The sequence below is a fragment of the Saimiri boliviensis genome, chromosome 2 (assembly GCF_048565385.1).
Source record: "Saimiri boliviensis isolate mSaiBol1 chromosome 2, mSaiBol1.pri, whole genome shotgun sequence".
NCBI lineage: Eukaryota > Metazoa > Chordata > Mammalia > Primates > Cebidae > Saimiri > Saimiri boliviensis.
Window position 1 is genome coordinate 238054911 of NC_133450.1, and position 23156 is coordinate 238078066.

The window sequence follows — 23156 nt, forward strand, 5'->3', positions numbered from 1 at the left end:
ATGGAACCAAAAGAGAGCCCCCATAGCCAAAACAATCCTAAGCAAAAAGCTGGAGGCATCATGCTGCCTGACTTCAAACTATACTACAAGGCCACAGTAATCAAAACAGCATGGTACTGGTACCAATACAGTATATGTCTCTACATATACTAACGGAACAGAACAGAGGCCTCAGAAGCAACACCACACATCTACAATTATCTGATCTTTGACAAACCTGACAAAAACAAGCAATGGAGAAGGGATTCCCTGTTTAATAAATAGTGTTGGGAAAACTGGCTAGCCATGTGCAGAAAGCAGAAACTGGACCCGTTCCTGACACCTTACACTAAAATTAACTCCAAATGAATTAAAGATCTAAACATAAGACCTAACACCATAAAAACCCTGAAAAAAAAAAAAAAACCTAGGCAAAACCATTCGGGACATATGCATAGGCAAGGACTTCATGGCTAAAACACCAAAAGCATTGGCAACAAAAGCCAAAATAGACAAATGGGATCTAACTAAACTCCAGAGCTTCTGTACAGCAAAGGAAACAATCATTAGAGAGAACCGGCAACCAACAGAATGGGAAAAAAATTTTGCAATCTACCCATCTGACAAAGGGCTAATACCCAGAATCTACGAAGAACTAAAACAGACTTAAAAGAAAAAAACAAACTCATTCAAAAGTGGGCAAAGGATATGAACAGACACTTTACAAAAGACATCTATGAGGCCAAAACAAACATATGAAAAAATGCTCATCATCACCGGTCATTAGAGAAATGCACAACAAAACCACATTGAGATACCATCTCACACCAGTGAGAATGGTGATCATTAAAAAATCTGGAGACAACAGATGCTGGAGAGGATGTGGAGAAATAGGAACACTTTTATCCTGTTGGTGGGAGTGTAAATTAGTGCAACCATTGTGGAAGACAGTGTGGCAATTCTGAAGGACCTAGAAATAGAAATACCATTTGATCCAGCAATCCCATTACTGGGTATATATCCAAAGAATTATAAATTGTTTTATTATAAAGACACATGCACATGTATGTTCACTGCAGCACTGTTTACAATAACAAAGACCTGGAAACAACCCAAATGTCCAATAATAGACTGGATAAAGCAAATGTGGCACATATACACCATGGAATACTATGCAGCCATAAAAAACGATGAGTTCATGTCCTTCACAGGGACATGGATGAATCTGGAAACCATCATTCTCAGCAAATTGACCCAAGAACAGAAAACCAAACACCGCATGTTATCACTCATAGGTGGGGGTTGAACAATTAGAACACATGGACACAGGGAGGGGAACATCACATACTGCAGTCAGTTGGGAGGGCTAGGGGAGGGACAGCAGGGGTGGGGAGGGATAACGAGGGGAGAAATACCAGATATAGGTTATGGGGGGGATGAAGGCAGCAAACCTTGCCATGTATGTACCTATACAACAATCCTGCACGATATATCCCAGAACCTAAAGTACAATTTAAAAAAAAAAAAAAAAAAGGAAGGCAAGTCAGAAGAGTACATGCTACACGATTTTGTAACAAACAAAATGGAATTATTTAGTATTCAGAGATACAGACATGATAAAATTATACAGAGAAACACAAGAATGACTAATACGAAAGTGAGGGTGGTAGAGAGTAGAGGAATGCAACCAGGGAAGACATGTAAGAGGCCTAAGGAAGATATTAGTAATGTTCTAAGACAAACACATTACAGTATAATAGTTACAAAATCATTTTTTTACAGGTAAAAATTCTTCCATGAGCTTTCATGTTCTAAGAGAGTAAAGTCTAAAATTCAAGGTGGTGCCCGCAATCGCACTGCAGCTCTCAGCATCATCTGACCACTCTCCCGCTTTCTGTGCTTTGGCCACATTGTTCTTCCCTTTCTTCTTTACCATGTCCTCCCACCTCAGGACACTTCACATGCCACCTCCTCTGCATGGAATAAACTTCATCCCATATTGACACCTTGCCAGATGCCTAACGAATCCCCAAACCCCACTCTCAACAATAATCTAATCAATCAGAATCAGCTACTTTAGTCTTAGATTGATTCAATCCAGTTGGTCTTCCTTGAGGCTCCTGTTCTCTTTCCTGCAGGATTCCCTGGTGTTCACTTCCCCACTAGCCTGTACATTCATCTGTAGGGGCAATGGTAACTGCTCTCTTATTTACAACACCATCCAGCACCCAGCACACTGCCTGTCATGAAATGAACAAATGAACAAGGTCTTTAAAAAAATAATAATAATAATAATAATAGACTTTTCTTTTCTTTTTTTTTTTTTTTTTTTTTTTAGCAATTTCAAGGTTACAGAATCACACTTTGCATTGCTGTGATACATTTGTCCCAACCAATGAGCCAAACCTGACTACATTATGATCACCTAATGCCCACAGCTGACATTAGAGTTCACTCTTGTTGCTGTACATTTCCTGGATATGGACAGATGTATAATGCCATGCTTATCCACCGTTACAGTATCATAAAGAATAGTTTCACTGCCCTAAAAATCTGCCTAATCATCCCTCCCTCCCCACAACCTCTGGCAACCCTTGATCTTTTTCCTGCCTCCATACTTTTGGCCTTTTCCGGAACGTCCTATAGCTGGAATTGCACAGTATGTAACCTTTTCTGATTGGCCTCTTTCATTTAGTAATATGAAATCATGTTCCTCTGCGCCTTTTCATGGCTTGATAGCTCATTGCTTTTTAGTGCTGAATAATATTCCATTGCTTAGATATACCAAACTTTATTTCCCCACTGACCTACTGAAGACATCTCGGTAGATTCCAAGTGTTGGCAATTATCAATAAAGCTGTTTTAAATATCTGTGTGCAGGTTTTTATGTAGACTTAAGTTTTCAACTCCTTTGGGCAAACACCAACAAACATAATCGGGAATTTTGTACAAATGTGCAAAGCTGTCTTCCCAAATAGTTGTACCGTTTTTGCAATCCCATTAGTAACACATCCCGTTGCGACCCATCCTCGCCAGCATGCGGTGTTGTTGGTGTTTTGTATGTTAACCACTCTAACAAATTATGTAATTAAAATGTGCAGTAGGAGCTCATTTACTTTTCACTGAGGGAAGGCCAATGACACACTGGATACTTCTTCAGCCTCAGTTTCATCTGCACACAGAATCTGTGTCCACAGGTCTGAGATGAGACCCCAACACTTGTGTTACTTGTTACTTTGTGATTTTGTGAAAATCAATGATTTTGGAGCTACTGGTTTAACCAGGGAAATGAATATTTTGAAATGTCAACTATGACATATCTTATTTGTGCTTGTATTTAGATTAGTGATTTCCTGGTGAGCTATAGCAGATTTTACATGCTGTGATAGAAAGAACAAATCACAATCATTTCCAGATAGGCAGGTCATTGCTTAGTAATGACATACTGAATTCTTAAAAAAATAAGTATGCATCACACCACTGATTTCTGGGAGACTCTATTGTGTGCGCACATGTGTGTGTGTGTATGTGTGTCCTTCTATGAACGGTATACTACCCAGTAACTGTTTAGAGATCTAAGGTATTTTTCTCCGTACTGCAGACAGATTTACAGGCTTACAAGGAAAAGCACAGAGGCTGAGTAGTGGTTCCCAAAAGCCAGGCCAAGTGATACCTAGCTAGGAACATTTCTTTTTAAAAATATAAATTCCTAAGGCCCAATTAAGATCCTGAAATAGCAGATTTGAGGTGGAATCTAAAATTCTAGCCAAGTTTAGAACCCTCTGGCTAGACCAACTTGCCCGTGTTTTTTGCCAACAGCCATGCTCTAAGCTTATAATATGATTACCCTAAAATTTCTTCAAAACTCTATACACATTCCAATTTCTGAATGATCAATAAGATAATTCTAATATAACAAGAAAGTAATATCCCCCACATAGGTTGTTCAAAATTCCGAATTATTTTCCTGTAGAATAACATAACGGACTGTGGTTGGATTCTATGACAAATCACCAAAGACCTATCTACTACTTACAAAAATATCTCCATGGAAAATATATATTGGGTTCTAACTTGGGGCGCCAGAAAAGTCCCCCCAACTCCATGTTGTTCCTTGTATACTTTCGTCTTAGATTCCAGTCCTCATCCTGCTAGTTTCACTGGTAGGATCCCAGTAGTATGCAGGGGTAAAAATCAGTGAGAGTTAATATAGCTTATGCTTCTTCAGAGTTATCAGGAAAAAAAACTAAAGTTATTTTTACAAGAATCCATTTCTGCTAATTCCAAATTGTGTGTATGTAGCTTGAAACAAAACGTCCTTCCCCATCTTGCCTGAATCCTCTCTCCAGGCTTGTCTCCTGCCATTCCAGGCTGCATCACAGTCATCTTGAAATTCTACACTGCCCAAACTTCCTGCCTGGCTGTCATTCTGTGTCTGTATTTTTGGTTAGTCCCTCTGCCTACAACCCTCATTTCTGCAACAGCCAGAAACATCAGGAAATGCTGTACAGGAGGATTTACAGGCAGTTCACACGTACACTAACGTGCCTAAAACTATCATCCCAAACATCCCAAACTCTACCAGTTACTTTCCTGTTCTCCATAAACCACCGAGTAGTGAAAATGAAAGTAATACTAAATTCTGAGTAAACTTTATCTCTAAAACACTTACCTAAAATATTAATAATTTGATAAAAACACAAAAGCATTTGACAGAACATATTTTTAAGATATTCAAACTTAACTCACTTTGCCTATTCATAACATCTTCTTGATTATCAGGAGCCCAGATCAATGCCAAATGTTAATTACGTGTGCTGTTTCCCCATACTTATCTTCCAAATTTTCTCCTAAGTAGATTTTCTAGTCCCAAGTTCACTCTAAGGACTTTCTAAACTATACCTGCCATACGGATTGTCCCACAGGAGCCCAGCGTCGGAGAAACGTAAGAGGCTGCCCGCCCCACCTGTGCACTCCTGGTCAGGTCCCTCACTGCTCATGCCAATGCCCAGTCATTCAGTGCCGATTGAGGCCATTCTGCCAACGGGAATAATGATAGTATCTACCATCAGACAGTATCCGTTATTCTTATAGGCAGAATGACCTAAAAGGGCATTGAATGACTGAACAAGTACTTCCCTAAAGCACTTTACATATGCCTTTTCTTTTAATATTCACATAATGACCCCATTCTAACAAAACAGGGAGCCCAAGGTCAGAAGGCAGTAGGCCCCAGGTGTCAATGTTCATGCTCCCCATCATCCCCACAAGCAAATATTAGACTTCTTGTGTGTGCAGGATATACAGCAGACATATCACGATCTGGTCCCATACACCTCACCTTACCAGATGAAAGTGTACAACTAGTCTCCCTCCTGCCAATGCCCTAGGCCCCTTTTCCAAGAAAAATCCTAAAACACATCACTTCACTCTCTTGATTTAAAAAACCAAGTTGATCAATTCATTCAGTCAAATATTTATCCACCGGGGATACAAGAGTAAAGGTGACTAACAGGCCCTCATTACCTCAGACTACACTGCGGGGAGTGACAGGGTAAAGGGTGGTAGTGGTGAAAAACAGAAGCCAAGGTGTGTGCACAGACTTAAAGCCAGGCAGACCTTCGAGAACATTACAGCCTGGATCTCACAAATTACAAGTGCACAAGCACAAGCTGGTCAGAGAAAGCCCTCCAGGCACAACAGCTGGCCCAGAGGACCAGGGCAGAAGCTAGCTCGATTCATGCAAGGCAAGAAAGGAGGCTGCACTCAGGAGTGAGGAGCTAGTGGTCTCAGATCACGCGGAGGACGGAAGGTAAGCAGTTGGGAATTTATTCCAAGTGTGATGGGAAGCCAATGGGGAATTCTAGGCATGGGAGTAGCACAGTCCAATTGCCATTTTTAACCGTTACTTTGGCTGCTGGTAAGAAAATGGATTGGAGGGGAGAGCAAGAGAGCAGCAAAGAGCCCCACTGGGAGGCTGCGGCCACTTACTGACCTCGTAGCGGGGAGGCCCAGGCCAAGCAGTCCTGGCCTCCACCCACGCCAGTCTCCAGGTTACAAGCCATACCTCCTTTATTACAGAGCATGGGCACAGGTCATGTTTCCTTGTCTATCACCCAGCCACATACACAGGCAGCCGAAGTCAGTGCCATGCCTCTATCTCCGAAGCCCAGTTCCTAGCACACAGCGGACACTACCCTTGAATAAATGAAGTGTGCCACTCTTAAGGCCACTTTTAATCTTGGAATTAGTCTTCTCAAATAAATAAAAAGTCTCATTCCAATAAAAGTCTCTTGAACATGCATTCTTTTGCTAACTTATCTGAAGCAAACAACACAATTTAAACCAGAGTTGGTGTCTATTTCTCACACTTCTACTTACGGTTTGATGCTTTATAACCTCCACAAGACAGTTAATATGAAGCAGGCTTCAGGCTGACAGCTATAAATAATTTTATTCCCAATTTCAAATCTCTGAACTTTCGCAAACCAATCGTGATGGCTCATGCCTATAATCCCAGCACTTTGATCCACTGAGATGGGCAGATCACTTAAGACTGGGAGTTCGAGACCAGCCTGGTGAATATGGTAAAACCTTGTCTCTACTAAAAATATAAAAATTAGCTGGGTGTGGTGGTGCATGCCTGTAATTCCAGCTATTCAGGAGGCTGGAGCACAAGAATCATTTGAGCCTGGGAGGCAGAGGTTGCAGTGAGCCAAGATCACGCCACTGTACTCCACCCCGGGTGATAGAGCGAGATTCTATTCAACAACAAAAAAGAATAAAAAAAAAGGGGGGGGGGGCAGGAATCAAAGAAAGAGAAACTACAAACACATGGCATTTATGAAGGCACTGGCAGTCGTGGAGGCCCTTCTATGTCCTCAGGCAGTTCTTTACTTAGAAGTGGTATCTCAGAGACGCCAAGACATCAACATCCCCTCGACCTGCTGCCTCATCTGCATGATGCCCTCTGATTCTTCTACAACCCACAAAGGCTATTAAGTCTTCTCTTCCTCCTCAATATTTTCAGGGATTGCTACTGAGTCTGCCCAGGAAGTTTGCTATAATTACAGAATGTCATGTTTCAAAAGCATAAACCTACAAGATTCTGTGGTGAATATTTAACCCTATTTGGACTATCACATGGGCAATATTGATCACAGAGAGGCTTTTATTTACTTACCTAAGTAATGTGGTGGATGAAAAGACATAGGCTTACTAGTCGCTGAATAATATCCAATTGCTCTCTTAAATCGAATAACTTTGTCATCTGTTCTAGACTGAAATAAAGGCAGGAAAATCTTCATAAATTACTGTCACTGGTCATGTGTATCACAATATTTTTATAATTCAGCACATGTCTAATAATCTGCAACTTTTCAAGTTAGATAAGAATTTAGAATGACATTAAAAACTTCAAGGAATATAAAGAGATTATTACAAAAACATCAAACAAATGTGAATTCTTTTACAGCAAGGTAGTTGGCAGAGCAGAACTCCAAAGTCGTAGTCAGGGCCATGGGTTCTAGCTCTAAGACTTCTCTGACTTCCACTCTGCTCTGTCTCTGGTCCTGCCCAGCGAGGACTCTCAAGCCATCTGCACCAGGGAACGGATGGCAGTAACAGACTGAGGATGTGCCTGCCCAGGGTTTCAGCTCTCTAGCGGGAGTTCCACACAGCCTCGCCTACTATACTGATGCCAACTTGTTGGCATGCCTAACCCCCCAAAAAAGAAGAAAATCCCTGACCATCACCTGAAGGAAAGAGACAAATTCAGAGATTTGTAATACCATATGACTGGTTTGATACAGCTCATGTTCTGAAAACTCTGCAATACAGATCCTACTAAGTTCAGATCAAGAATTTAGGAGCAGCAGAGACCTCACCAACCATCTACCTGAATCTCCCTCCTTTTATTCAGGCTGGAAAAGCTGGGTGAGGTGGCTGTGACTTCCTAGCTGGCAGGGAACACGGCCAGGCTACCTCAGCCTCTGGCCTTGCAGCCTGCAGCTTTCTCCCAGAAGCCTGAGGAGATAAGCAAGAGCTCTCAGACCCATCCAGTCAGCTTGCACCCGCAAGTCTCCTTCCAAACCTGACCACACCACTATGCAAAGTCCTATCTCATAAATCTGTTGTTTTTATTGCTTTTGTTTGTTTCTTTCTTTCTTTGTTTTACCTGTGAATGCTGGAAAACATCTTTAGCTATGGCATCCAAGTCGGAGGTGTCTTGAATGTTGCGGACATAGTCAGCAACGGCTTTGATCACTACGTCGCAAGGTGGCAAGACCAGCTGGTGGGCCCGAACCTGAAAAAAAACAAACACAGGTGTCAACAGCAGGTGGTGAGCACCTAGAACCAGGCTAATCTGAATGCAGGAGTCAGAAATTCCAACAAGGAGCTACCATCTAAGACAGGCGTCCCCAAGGCCGTCCCCAAACTGCGGCCCCCTGAGGCCATTTATCCGGCCCCCCGCCACACTTCAGGAAGGGGCACCTCTTTCATTGGTGGTCAGTGAGAGGAGCGCAGTAGGTGGCGGCCCTCCAACGGTCTGAGGGACAGTGAACTGGCGCCCTGTGTAAAAAGTCTGGGGACGCCTGCTCTAAGATAACTGTCAGCGTCTGACGATTGGCCGTCCACCTGGGAGACCTCGGCCCTAAGACTTCCCTAAGTTGTTCACGTCTTGAAGCTCAAGAACGGGATTTTCCTTTCAGTGGATGAAATACAACTCAGCTGCTTCAACTGTGTTGGGTGAAAAGAGCATCTGAGCGCCTTCCACCACTTCTGAGAAGTCTAAGACCTGTTTTCAATTAATTCCAAGCCCAGGACCCGCACCCAAAACAAGCGAAGCACAAAGCAGCCCAGAAAGAAGGGCTTGAGTCACCATTCAGTCCCTTTCTTTTGACACCAGCCAACAAAGACAAAGGCCTGCAGCAGTGGGACTTTTAGATAAGAGCCCAGGACTCCCTGAAACTATAAGCATAAATGCAATTATCAAGTCCCTGAATCCACCTTCAAAGGCCAACTTCGGCTGTAATTGGAGAAAAATGGTATCACTGCCCATTGAGGGACATGTTTGAGGAAGGTGACAGAGAATATCAAATAAAGTGTAGGAACATCTCATTAGCCAAAAAGTTGATACCAGAAAAAGATTAAGTTAACAAGTTGAAAAAGAAGACTAGCTACCTAATAAGAGCTCTGTGGTAGGTAGGACAATGACCGCCCAAAGCTGTCCACATCTTCCTCTCCAGAGCCTGTGAATATGCTGCATAACACGGCAAAGTTCAATGAAGGCTGCCTGTCAGCTGACCTCCAAATAAGAATCCTGTCCTGGATTATCACAGGGTCCACAAAACGTGGAAAAAGGAGGCAGGGAAATCTGTGCACAGTGATGTGGCGTGACAGGGCCTCAGATGCTCGAGGCTGAACAAGCCAGGATCCTCCCAAAAGCCTGCGGAGGGACCAGCCCTTGTATGTTAACATACAAGGAAATGAATGTTGTCTTCATGCCTGCTGACACACATTCATTCCACATCCCATAATGGATCAAGGAGTAATTTTGACACTCAAGTCTTATTATTAAAGAAATACATTTCATCAGGCTAGAATTGCCATAGATAATGACTCCTGTGATGCATTTGGACTAAGCACATTGAAAACCTTTTGGACAGAATTCACTACTCTAGATGCCATTATAGCCATTCATGATTCATGGGAGGAGGTCAAAATATCAACCTTAACAGGAATTTGGAAGACATTGATTCCAACCCTCATGAATGGCTTTGAGGGGTTGAAGACTTCAGTGGAGGAAGTCACGGCAGATGTGGTAGAAATAGCAAGGGGACCAGAATTAGAAGTGGAGCCTGAAGATGTGACTGAATTGCTGCAATATCATGATAAATCCTGAATAAATGATAAAGTGCTTCTTACGGATACGCAAAGAAACTCTTTTTGAGATGGAATCTACTCCTGGTGAAGATGCCATCAAAGATGTCAAAATAAAAGCAAAGGATTTAGAATAGTACATAAACTTAGTTGATAGAGCAGTGGCAGGGTTTAAGATTCACTCCAATTTTGTAAAACATTTCTACTATGGGTAAACTGCTATCAAATAACATCGCAGGCTATAGAGAAATCTTTCATGAAAGGAAGAGTCAACTGATGTGACAAACTTGAATGTTGTCCAATTTTCTGAAACTGCCACAGCCATCCCAACCTCTAGCAACCACCACCCTGATCAGTTAGCCGCCATTGGCAAGACCCTCCACCAGCAAAATGATTCCAACTGACTGAAGACTCAAGTGATCATAGCATTTTTTGACACTGAAGTAGTTTTGATTAAAGGATGTACCTTGTGTTTCAGATGTAATGCCATTACACACTTAATAGACCATAGAACTGTGTAAACATTTCCATTATATGTGCTGAAAAACCTAAAATCGACATGACTTCTCTGTCACTCCCCTCCAGGCCCCTGCTCTTAATCTCCACGTGTGTGAGGCGGCGGCTGCAGAACAGCAGAGTCCCCTTTGGTAAGTGCCTCACCTTTCCAAGTCTCTGTGGCTGAAGGAAGCACAAAACAGGGGCATATTCCAGTGAGTTATAAAGGCGTATTAGGTTACTATTACTTTGTTGTTGAGGATCATGAGTATATTAGCTAACACATCTTAGCCAGATATGCTTCCGAGCATTTTATATATAGTACTGTATTATTTCTCACACGTCTATCACAGCAGCCCTTGTTTGTGTTAGAAATGGTACCCTCCACAGGGTTCTGAGTGGTCAGTTACGGCCCACAGGCCACTGGCAAATGGAGGCAGAGCCATTGGCAGCAACAGAGGGCCTGCTACCCACCACGCAATGCCTACTCAGCTGCTGCTGGCCCCCTGTGGGCAGCAGTACTAGTGATGTACAGAATCCTGAAACAGTACCAGCGAACCTATGGATACCCTGGGCGATCTGGATGTGCACTGCTGTGGTGGACTTTATGTTCATGACATACAGCGGGAAGAAAAGAAGAGTCGGCCCAAAGGGACTCAGCCCAAGATGAGGTCCACAGAATGGCCAGATCCAAGATGCGGCTAGCACCCCAGGCCGGTGGTAGCCTAATGTCACCCATGCCAGAGGCCAGTCTGGCCTTGAACACTCCAAACCCTCTACTTGACGGTTCAAATGAAACAAGGTCTTCCGGCCAGGACTAGGTGAGCTTCTGAAAAAAGAAAAGCAGGCCTCCTGAATTTCCCCAAGTGACTGAACAAAGCAGGCCCTGCATGCTTCACAGCATGGTGGAGAAGATCTTCTGGGGCAAAGCAGATGATCTGAATGACAGAATTGGCCATCAGCAACCTGCAGAACTGTCCAACCAAGAAACTGTGAGATGGAAGCAATGCTTGCAGTCAGAGAAGATGAAAAGGCCAGAGCAGGCAAAGACAGTAACAGAACAGGCCACAAATACTGGAGTGAGGAGAATGACCTCCCTGTCCCACACACCCCTCCAAGCATCCTGCACCTGCTAGACAGCAGTAGAGACCATTTGAAGGATGAGGACTCGGCAATGAAGTGGAACAGGGAAGCAGAATATGGTGATCCGCTAGTATCCTGGCCACAAGTTCCTCCAAAATATGTGGATAGTGACGGTGACTTACGTGCATCCTTCAAAGGTCCTCAAGGAAAGACTGGAGCAGCAGATATGCAATTGTGGAAAGAATTCCAAAGGAGTAAAGAATGCACAGCACAGATCCAAAGTCTGATTGGCGAGCAGACCTCTCTGCAGGGAACAAGGGCACAGCTGGGGAAGGAACTTGCAAAGCTACAGCTGAAGCTTTCCACTCTGCCTGAACTGCACTGAGAACCCATGATGAGTCCTCAGTAGGAGTCCATGGAGGAGGATGACTACTGCCTGGACCTAGATCAGAGACTTTGCAAGGCACACAAGTACTTAAACTGCATGTGTCAGACCTGCAACTGCTGGAAACTGAAGGAAGACACTTTCGGTTTTCAGAGGGAGATCCTCTTCTATAAGAAAAGGGCCCAGGAAGGCTGGATGGCTGCCATGTCCACTGAGAGTGCACTCAGGAGTGCCAGAAAGAACACCACCACTATAGACAGAAGCTAGCTGACTGTGAAGCTAAGTTTCAGCCCTTCCCAAGTGGTCCTTTGGCTCCTGGGACTCCGCCCAAAATCCGCAGGGACCCAAAATCCCCTGGCGGGAGACTGGGCCCCCAGGAGGGAGGCAGGTCACCATGGCTTGGGTCCAGAGCACCTACCTGTTTGATTCTGTTTTCCCTGTAATCAGGTCCTGAACACCTAGAGACTCGGCAGAACATCAGCTGGTGCTGCTCCCTTTAGAGCAGATTTGGGTATCTTGTTTCCTACTGTTCAAGAGTTGATGCTGAAACTGCTCTCATTCGAGTTTGATAGATAGCATTGGGATTGATCGTAAGGTACTGTTTATCAAATGAAGATTGTTTAATATAATTCTTACAAATACATTGTTTCCACATCTTTGGGCCCTCCAAAATTATATAGGATAAGTATTGTATTTTCATTTAGAGAAAGGGTCCCTCTTAACCTCAATGTCATGTTGTTTGATATGGATGGGAAGGTTTAAAAGAGAGACAATTTCTGTTCTATGAGCTGTTATTAGAGAAGAGTACATTAAATTGGCTGCGATCAACTTTGGTTTGAACACAATGCCAAAATACTCATAAACAAGACCATACCATTCGAAGATCGTATTTTTAATAGTTTGGTCCTAAACTTTGTGGTTTAATTTAGGCAGGTGTTCATTTTGCCACCATTGCTTCTTGTTTTGCAACAGGCACCTGCACCTGGGGAGCCCGGGCCTTGCGTAGCAAACGAGCCAACCTTCCAGGTCAGAGCAAGCAGGAACAGCAACAGGCTCTCCCCACAAGTAAAGAAGTTCATAGGGAAGAGTGCAGGGCCTCCTGTCTCCAAGGGGCATGTGCAGCCCATGACAAGGGCTTACATCCATGATACCACAAGTAACTGGGCAGCCCTGCTGCACTCCCATCCCACTTCAAAGTAAAATCAACAGAACCTGCTGCTTTTGCTCCTGTGGATATCCTCATCATCACTGTCCCCAGCCCTACAACACGCAGCTAAAAGATCCTTGAAGTGAAGAGCTGCTATAACTTAAAGTGTTCTCTAAATTCTTCTGGGTGGCTCAGTAACATCAAACATGCTACCTCTGGTTTAATGCTGAAAATATTGGCCCTTTATAATTTGCTGACCATGCAGCTGCCCTCCCCACCAGCCGCCCTCCTCCACCCTGCTCCACAGGCAGCTCCGAGCCTGTGCAGAGAGAAGCTTGCTCCCGTCCCGGATGGCTCCTAATCTAGCCTTCTAAATCCAATCCAGGATGAGCTCCCTGACGTCTTGTTTAATCCTTAGGGTCAGGACCTGGCATGCATTCACTACCCATGTGCGGGAGGAGTCAGGGGTGCTGTCCTAAGGGCCTGGTCACATCAGCAAACCCCAGCCCTGCCATATGAGAAAGTGGCTAGAAGACAGAAATGCAATACCACAGAGACATAAGGATGGACTTCACATGAGATATTATACATTGAAGAAAACTGATAAGATGATAGATAGATATCTAGATAAGATAGTTGTAGATGTATTTTTATTTAAATATACCAGGGAATCTTGGTAATAAAAGGTATTCTAAGATAAATCCCTTAGAAACTTGTTAAATGTTTTAACATGATAAAAGCATATAAGTATGAGAAGTTAATTTATATGCTATCTATCTACATATCTCTACACATACCTGTATAAATAAATACCACATACATGAAGGTAGTTATCAATATGCTGCCAACTGGGAAAAAAACACATCAAGACTTGTTTGTCCATGAAAGGCATCATAACTGTGTTGCTAAACCTTCCCTGAGATTCTAAAATAGCACGTGGTTCATCTCATCACAGCAGTAACTGCACAGGAGAGTTAAAGTAATTTGTCCTTGCCTCTTCATAAAAACAAAATTAACACTCAAACTAAACAAGTCAAGTGTTTGCTGCTTATAGACAGGCTACAAAATATTGTAATTAATGTCCCATTTATTTCCTCTTCTGCTTTCTTTAATCAGTTTTTAAATTGTAGCCCAAAAACATTTTTTAAAAAGTCAAATAAATTACGATATATCTAGAGCTAGATCCACATGTATATTCTAAGTTGAGTAAGTAAATTTTATTTAATTAACAAGCAAACACTTATGATAAAATTGCCTTTTTCATGTCACTGAGTAGCAATTTCACTAGTTGTGACTGAAATTTTACCTGCTTTGTAGGTGAAAAAAATAATTTAGGGCTGGAAAAGACCTCCAAAAGATTCAGCCCACCCCTTTGCTTCCAGGTAGCATCATTAAACAACAAATAGACACTGTTTGTGTAGAAACTGATCATTGTCTCCATGCAAAAATATCCTCTTATGTTAAAGGTTTTAACTTTTAGCATCATCTTTCCCTAAATCTCATCATTTCCTACTAAAAACGTCTCCTAACATCACTGACAGATGGATATAACAGTAGGGTCTTGCTGAAGGCCGAATGCCACCAAACCTGACCCAGGTAAGCACACCACAGGGCCATCTCCCTGACGTGTCACAATCCATAAGCAGTGGCATCCCATTGTCACCCTGGACAATCTCCTGTCCTTTGGCTACTCTTGCCAACCTTTGTTTTGTTTTTTTTAAAAAACCTCCAGGGGGCTACAATCTTGAAGTTGGGTCAGTGATGTAGGCACCAGCCTGGCCACACTACTGGGCCTGCTCCCCCCATGGGAGGTGCCAGGAGCACTGGCTGGACTTCTGCTGCGGCCACGCGGGGTGAGCCTTTGGCCTCCTCTCCAAGCAGCTTGACACCCCCAGGGCTCACTTTCAGAACCAGCAGTAGGTGTTCTCACCAATCTATCCACGGGACCCGTGTTAGGGGTGAAGGGTAGACGCTGGTACCCATACTACATACTACAAGGACCCAAAAGTCCATGGAAACCTGTCGGGCACGTCCTCCAAGAGGGCTTCAATGGGAGGCCCTCACTGAAGCTGCTGGGTGGCTACTCCGTACAGAAAAGCTCTTTGATGCCTTAGAGCCACTGATTTCAGTGAATTACTTCAGGCATTCAAGGGGCACCTTAAGGAAGCTAAGAAACAATTACACTATAACAACACTTGAAAACAAAAGAAAACAATCAAACTAAAGAAAACAATCTCTTCCTGGTTCTGAAAGCAAAATAATAAATAATTTAGCCCCTGCTAAAGAAACACTTATTTAGTTATTCACTATTTTCTAATATTTCACTGCTTTAAAAATCTGCAGTTTCACTCTTGGTTATATCTTTAAAATTAAACATTTTTCCTATGGCTGTGAGTTCATTTAAATGAAGTTACCATGTAATATTCCAACTGTTAAACTCAACATGCCACAATACTCAAAGGATTCAATAAAATTCAATATTCCTTTCCATGTACTATGTCGGCTGAAAACTCTTTTAAAACTCTCTAAAATGTACCACTAGAAAAGATCGTTTGACAGGGTCTAACCTAATCTCTAAAATCCACTAATACACCATACAAAACTATGATTAAATGATTTTGAGACTGTTGGTGCCCCTGCTCCCAAAGTGTCTCCTGGCTGCTCATTTAAAATGCAAATGTATATAAAGGCAAGTTTCACACGGTATCACTGCTGAAGCAGAACTATTCTACTTCATTCCGAAGCTGAAAACAGCGAAGTACTCTGCATTTTGGCAATTTCAAGGAAGAGAAACGGAAGCTCGATTTGGTCAATATCCATGCATGGGAGAGGCATGTGCTAGAAAAGGAACACAGAACAACCCTTCAAGTTTCCAGACTTCAAGAAACTCACATTCTTGTTGGTGACAAAATGTTGCTCCAGTCTCCAAGGGAGCCCCTGAGAGGACACAGTGGACCACAGGTCTGGGGAGTGAGGAGGAAGAATTGCTTCCTTGGTCATCCAAGGTAGATGAGGCTGAAAGTGTGGTCCCCAAGAAACTGTCACCACCACAGTCCTTGGCCCCAGCAGTCTGTGCTTCTGACCAAGCCCTCCAAGCTACAGAATCACCGAATGCACCCTGCAGGCCCAAGGTTTTCTACTACAATAGTCAAGAGAAAGGAAAACATGTAGACCCCACAATTGTCAGATACCACTAGTAGTCATGATTCAAAATACTTGAAACGTTATGATACATATCAGTATTCTGTACACATCTGCCTAAATAAAGATTTGAAAGGCTGTTAAAATTCAATTAATCACAAATAATGCTAAGTGTGATCATCACTCCAAAGATGGAAACTGCTATGCATATATACTGAAGTTCTTAAAGGATTTAAACTGAACAAAGAAACGTTCTTCATCTCATTTTACAGGCCTGAAGCCTAGAACGAAAAGGCAGGCAGGCCAGAGGTGGCTTCAGCGGCCCTACTGGATCTTGGGCTCCATCCTGCAGTGACAGGATCTCTTTACAAAAAAATGCCACCAGTCCAAGGAGGAAACTGTAGTATACTGTGTCACCTTCCCTTCTTGGGGGAATACCTGTCACGTATTCTAATAGTTTTGAGGGCTGGGTACCCAAGCTGTCCCCTAAGGATGCATACTGCATTTAACCCTCACAACAACTCTGAGTAGTCAGTGTTAACGTCCCCATCTTATAGAAGAGCTTACTAAGTACCTACCACAGTCAACCAGGTGAGTGGCTGAGTGAACTCTACACACTTAGCCACAGCACTGTGGCCTTTTTATCTTTCGTTCAAAATTGTGCCTTTTTTAAGTGTTGAAATGTGCTTATTTAATGAAAAGATGGTAGCTGGTGAATTCCTTTTTCTTCCAATATTCTTATTTAGAAAAATTAAGAGTAGGCAACACAACAGTAGTCTTCCAACTTTTTTTTAACAGATTCGTGGAATTCAAACCACTGCTACAGATGAAGAGAGTCACTGAAAAATTCTAAACAGGAGAATGATGAGATCAGACCTGAGTTTATACAGATCATTTTGTTATCCATGTGGAAGACGGAGAGCCAAGAAAAAGATCAGCGAGAGGGAGGGTTCATAGCTCCTGCATGAACCCCAGCAAGTACTGACAGAAACAGAAGTAAGGAGAGGGTGTGGTAATTCAGGAAATATCAAAGCAGATGCAGGAAGGGGAAGAATCAAACATGACTCCCAAGCTCTACCTTGGATGACTGGCAAGGACACTGGGTGGCAAGTACAATACAGGAGCACAAGCCAATTTAGAGCAGATGAAGACATCTGTAAATCAGAAATGCCACATCTGACGTGCAGTGCAATATCCAAGTAGAGAGGACTGGCTGGAGAGCTCGGGGAAAGGGACTTGTCTGGAGAAATGTATTTCATGGTAGCTGAGACTTCAGCACAGATCTGCCAGGAAAGTGTGAGAATCACAGTACAGATGGAACCCGTAGGAGGAACAGAGGCGAGGGGGGGAAAAAGAGAGACTACAGAACACTGCCATGCGGGACGCCAGGCAGAAGGGCCCCAGTGAGGAGAGGAGGACGATGATGAGGCTGAAAACCATCCACAAGATCCGCTCACACAGGCATCGGTGGTCTTGACAAAGCCATCTTACGACAGTGAGATTAAAGAGAAGGAAGTTAAGCACTGAGAGACACAGATGGCAGTCAGAAGAACATGGGGCAGACCTCTTCATATTTACAAACCGAAGGCCAAGAACCAAGACAGAGGGAGAGATTACAGAGTCCCACAAGATATGTTTAATGACAAAGGCTCAAGGAGGCCAGGAATATTCCAGTGTCAGGTTGGAAAAGAAAGAAGTAAAAATGGGAAAATGAATGTGTAGATGAGGAAAAAAGTTGAGGAGAACCATGCCTGAAAGTGTCAATATTCTGGCATAAGTAATCTGCTAAGAGAAAGCAGTGTGAAATTGAGCAGAGGCCCAGGAGGGAGTGATGAATGTTCACAGCAGGCGTCCCCAAACTTTTTACACAAGGGGCCAGTTCACTGTCCCTCAGACCATTGGAGGGCCACCACATACTGTGCTCCTCTTACTGACCACCAGTGAAAGAGGTGCCCCTTCCTGAAGTGCAGCGGGGCGGGGGGGGGGGGGGGGGGGGCGGATAAATGGCCTCAGGGGGCCGCATGCGGCCCGTGGGCTGTAGTTTGGGGATGCCTGGTTCACAGTAACTATGAAGGAGAATAGAACGATACTGCCCACATGGAGGGGCTGTCTACAGTCAAGACAGCAGGATTTTTCAAATTAGTTTTACTGAAATATTTCACATGCAATAAAATCCATCAATTTTAGCATATAATTCAATGAGTTACAACACATGCATCCAAGACTGTAACTACTATCACAATCAAGAAAATAACACATTCTCATTACCCGAGAGGCCCATTATGTCTGTTTCCCACTGCAGTCCCAGACAACCAAAGTCTGCTTTCTATCACTATAATTTTGCCTTTTCTAGAGTTTTATATAAATGTGATCAGACAGATGTTCTTTGTGTTTGACTCTTTGCTTAAGGTAACAGTTTCAGATACAAACCTATTGCAAAGATCAGTAGTATATTTGTAAATCATATACCCAACAATAGACTTGCATCTGGAATATATTAAAAACCCTTAGAATGTAGGCCAAGCGTGGTGACTCACGCCTGTAATCCTCGCACTTTGGGAGGCCGAGGTGGGCAGATCACTTAACATCAGGAGTTCGACACCAGCCTGGTCAACATGACGAAACCCCATTTCTACTAAAAATACAAAAATTGGCTGGGCATGGTGGTGCACGCCTGTAGTCCCAGCTGCTCAGGAGGCTGAGGCAGGAGAATTGCTTGGACCTGGAAGGCGGAGGTTGCAATGAGCTGAGACCACACCACTGCACTCCAGCCTGGGCAACAGCGTGAGGATCTGCCTCAAAAAAAAAAAAAAAAAAAAAAAAAAAAAAAAAAAAAAACCCTTAGAACTCAATGATAAAAAGATAAACAACCCAATTTGAAAATGAGCAAAGGATATGAAGAGATATTTATCCAAAGAAGGTCTAAAAATGACCAACAAGCACAGGAAAAGATATTCAACATCATCGGTTGCCAAAGAAATGCAAATCAAAACAAAAATAAGAAACCTCATCTTAATGGAGGTTTCTCCAACCTCACTAGGATGGAGAAAATAAAAAATAGAGACAATAACAAGCAGTGGTAAGGATACGGGGAAATCAGAGCCTTTCCACCTTGCTAGGGGGTATATAAACTTAGCTTTTTGAGGAACCACCAAACCGTTTTCCACAAACTGCTGTGGAAAACAGTTTGGTGGTTCCTCAAAAAGCTAAGCAAAGGCCAGTTAAAGGTGGCTCATGCCTGTAATCCCAGCACTTTGGGAAGCCAAGGTAGGCAGATTACTTGAGGTCAGCAGTTTGAGACCAACCCCGCCAACATGGTGAAACCCTGTCTCTACTAAAAATACAAAAATTAGCCAAGCGCAGTGGCGCACACCTAGAATCCTGGCTAGTCAGGAGTTTAAGGCAAGGAATCACTTGAGCTTGGGAGGCAGAGGCTGCAGTGAGCCAAGATCATGCCACCACCTAGGCAAAGGAGTGAGATTCTAAAAAAGCGAGTCTCAAAAAAAAAATCTAAGCATAGACCTACCACATGACCCAGCAATTCTACTCCCTGCCATATACCCATGGGAAATGAAAACATCCACACAAAAACTTACACATAAATGTTTGAAGCAACAATATTTATAATTGCTAAAAGATAGAATTATAAGATAGCTTCCAGTGTCTACCAACTGATAAAGAGATCAATAAACTGTGATACACTCACACAATGGGATATCATTCAGTCATTAAAAAAAAAAAAAATGCAGTAGGCTGGGTGCAGGGCTTGTGCCTGTAATCCCAGTGCTTTGGGAGGCCAAGGAGGGAGGATGCTTGAGGCCAGGAGTTTGAGACCAGCCTGGGCAACATGGTGAAACCCTGTGTCTCCAAAAAAATTTAAAAATTAGCCCAATGTAGTGGTATGCGCCAATAGTCCTAGCTACTCAGGAGGCTGAGGCAGGAGGATTGCTTGGGCCCAGAAGTTCAAAGTTACAGTGAGCTATGATCATGCCCCTACACTCCAGCCTGGGAGACAGTACAAGACTCTGTTTCTTATTTTTTTAAGGACTAAAGTAGATACATGTTACGACATGGAACAACATGGAAGAACCCTGACAGCACTATACTCAGTGAAAGAAGACAAACATAAAGACCACATGTTGTGTGATTCTATTTATAAATGTCCAGGATGGGCAAATCCATAGCGACAGAGACCATATTAGTGGCTGGCCAAAGGGTTACAGAAGGGGAGAAGTAGAGAGTGACTACTGATGTGGACATGGCTTCTTTTTGGGGTGACAAAAATATTTTAAACTTAGATATTGAGGATGGTTACATAGCTCTGTGAATTCTAAAAAGTCACTGAACCATGTACTTTAAAGTGGTGGATTTTTCGGTATATCAACTTGTATCTCAATAAAGCTGGTATTTAAAAAGGGAGTGGGAGGATTGCTCTGCAAGTGGCAGTCTGAGAGAGCACAACGCATCCGCCCTGGGGCTGGTCAAAGAGAATGAGGGGCTCTACCGCAGGAGGCCACGACAAACACTGCCTGCAGGGGGTGGTGTCACTGAAGAAGCCAGTGGCTCAAAGACACAGCAAGAGGATCAGAAAGAGAAGCTGACCCTGGACAAGGTCTACAAGCTAGAGACATAAGAAATCAAGATGCTGGACATAGCTGGGACTCCTGCTGGCAAGCCCTCTCTTTCTTCTTATTTTTTGTTGAGATAGGATCTTACTCTGTTGCACAAGCTGGAGTGTAGTGGCACAGATCAAGGCTCACTGCAGCCTCGATCTCCCGGGCTTAAGCAATCCTCCCAATTCAGCCTGCCAAGTAGCTGGGACTACAGGGGCGTGCCACCACGCCCAACTAGTTTTTTTTTATTTTTGCAGAGTTAGGGTCTATGTTGCCCAGGCTGGTCTCAAACTCCAGAGCTCAAGTGATCCTCCTGCCTTGGCCTCCCAAAGGGTTAGGATTTTAAGCATGAGCTACTGTGCCCAGTGCAAACCCTCTGTTTCTGACCAAGAATGTCTTAGAAGGAACTTGCCTGTCAGCAAGTCTGGTGTCAGATTTGGCTGGGCAGGGAGTGGGGACAGTTCCCAGGCAAAATGTTTTAAGGGTTATGTTCTCTAGGTTGAGGAGCCCTCGGTGTACAGTTAGAGTACAACAACAGTGTCTGTCTGATCTGCCAGGAGCAGAGGGAGAGCCATGGAAGTAGGACTAGGACACAGTGCTAATTCACACATGCGTCACCATGGCATTCAGAGGAAGGTGAATATGCTAAGCAGAAAGTGATGGAGAAGGCCTGGTTAGAAACAGGGCTGATGTTATGAACTCACAGGGTAGGAAGTAAGCTAGACAATGTTTACACACTCATTTTTAAGACTGACATTATGCTGCTTATCTAAAATAAAACAAGCGCATTCTAGATCTAAGCACAGTTAGCAGGCCAGGCGTGGTAGCTCACACTTGTAATCCCAGCACTTTGGGAGGCCGAGGCAGGTGGATTACCTGAGGTCAGGAGCTCGAGACCAGCGTGGCCAACATGGCAAAACCCCATCTCTACTCAAAACACAAAAATTAGCCAGGCGTGGTGGCATACACCTGTAGTCCCAGCTACTTGGGAGGCTGAGGCAGGAGAATCGCTTGAATCCGGGAGGCAGAGGTTGCAGTGAGCCAAGAACACGCCACTGCATTCCAACCTGGGTGACAAAGCGAGACTCTATCTCAAAAAAAATTTCTTTTTAAACACAGTCAGCAAAGACACTATTACTGAGCTTCTCTTTGCTTGCTCTACTCAGCTCTCTCTCCCAGAGATATCATAAGTGCCAGTGCTACCAACACAGTATCTTTCAGATCCCATTCAGACTGTGTCTGTCTTTCCCTTGCTGGCCTCTGTTCCTGCTCCTGCTGGCAGAATTGTCCATTCCAAGTCAATCAGGAAGAATTCTGCTTGGCAGTCCCACTCACTCCATGGGAAGAGCCAAACTAAAAGCAATCCTGTAACAAGGAAGGAGCATAAACCTCCCACAACTTTTGTCCCTCTCATCCCAGCAATATGACTGGGGACCCACTCCTCATCTGTGAAAAAAAGACAGAAGCCAGGTATGGTGGTGCACACCTGTAGTCCCAGCTACCTGGGCGGCTGAGGCAGGAGAAGCAGGATCACTTGAGCCCAGGAGTTTACGTCTGTACTGCACATGAGCACACCTGTGAACAGCCACTGCACTCCAGCCTGGGCAACAGAGCAAGACCCTGTCTCTTTTTTTTAAAAAAAAAAAAAAAGAGAGAGAGAGAGAGAGAGAGAGACAGAAAAACTATTCTTGAGGCCCAAGAGATTCCAGCAGATTCCTCAGAATTGTAAGCTTTCCAGTTTCATTTTAAAACAGGGAACAAAGAAGGAAACTGGAAAATATAAACAAGCAGAAATTCTTTTGAGTTCAGTTTGTATTTAAAATTATTTCATTTAACCACCCCCTATACAAATTAAAAGGAGCAAAGAACAAATTTCTTATTTAATGCAGGTTTTCAAGACTGAAAGCTTAAAATCCAGTACAACGACTCTGTATGCATTACCAGTTAAGAACATTTAGCTAATGTCATACGCATGATGCATCACCTGCGTAATGATGATGGTGACAATGACGACCACCACTAGCAAGACAGACATTTTTATTAAACTTCGGGCCGGGCGCAGTGGCTCAAGCCTGTAATCCCAGCACTTTGGGAGGCCGCGGCGGGTGGATCACGAGGTCGAGAGATCGAGACCATCCTGGTCAACGTGGTGAAACCCCGTCTCTACTAAAAATACAAAAAAAAATTAGCTGGGCATGGTGGCGCGTGCCTGTAATCCCAGCTACTCGGGAGGCTGAGGCAGGAGAATTGCCTGAACCCAGGAGGCGGAGGTTGCGGTGAGCCGAGATCGCGCCATTGCACTCCAGCCTGGATAACAAGAGCGAAACTCCGTCTCAGAAAAAAAAAAAAAAAAAAAAAAGATATCACAGGCTTCTAGTTAAGACAGTAAAAATGCAATAGAAATACGAAGGCTACAAAGATTAATAAAATC

The 23156-nt window shown here is 43.6% G+C and overlaps 1 protein-coding gene across 5 annotated transcripts in view; it reads right to left on the bottom strand.

Moving 5' to 3' along the window:
- LOC101053049 (family with sequence similarity 120 member A) overlaps positions 1 to 23156 on the bottom strand; it is a 119934-nt gene that overhangs the window by 65897 nt on the left and 30881 nt on the right. For all 5 annotated transcript variants that reach the window (XM_074395570.1, XM_039474745.2, XM_074395569.1 and 2 more), the window contains exons 4-5: positions 8156 to 8284; positions 7163 to 7259 (exon numbers count right to left, since the gene is read on the bottom strand). In XM_074395570.1, the coding sequence (XP_074251671.1) occupies positions 7163 to 7259; positions 8156 to 8284 (226 nt within the window). The remainder of the gene's footprint in view (positions 1 to 7162; positions 7260 to 8155; positions 8285 to 23156) is intronic.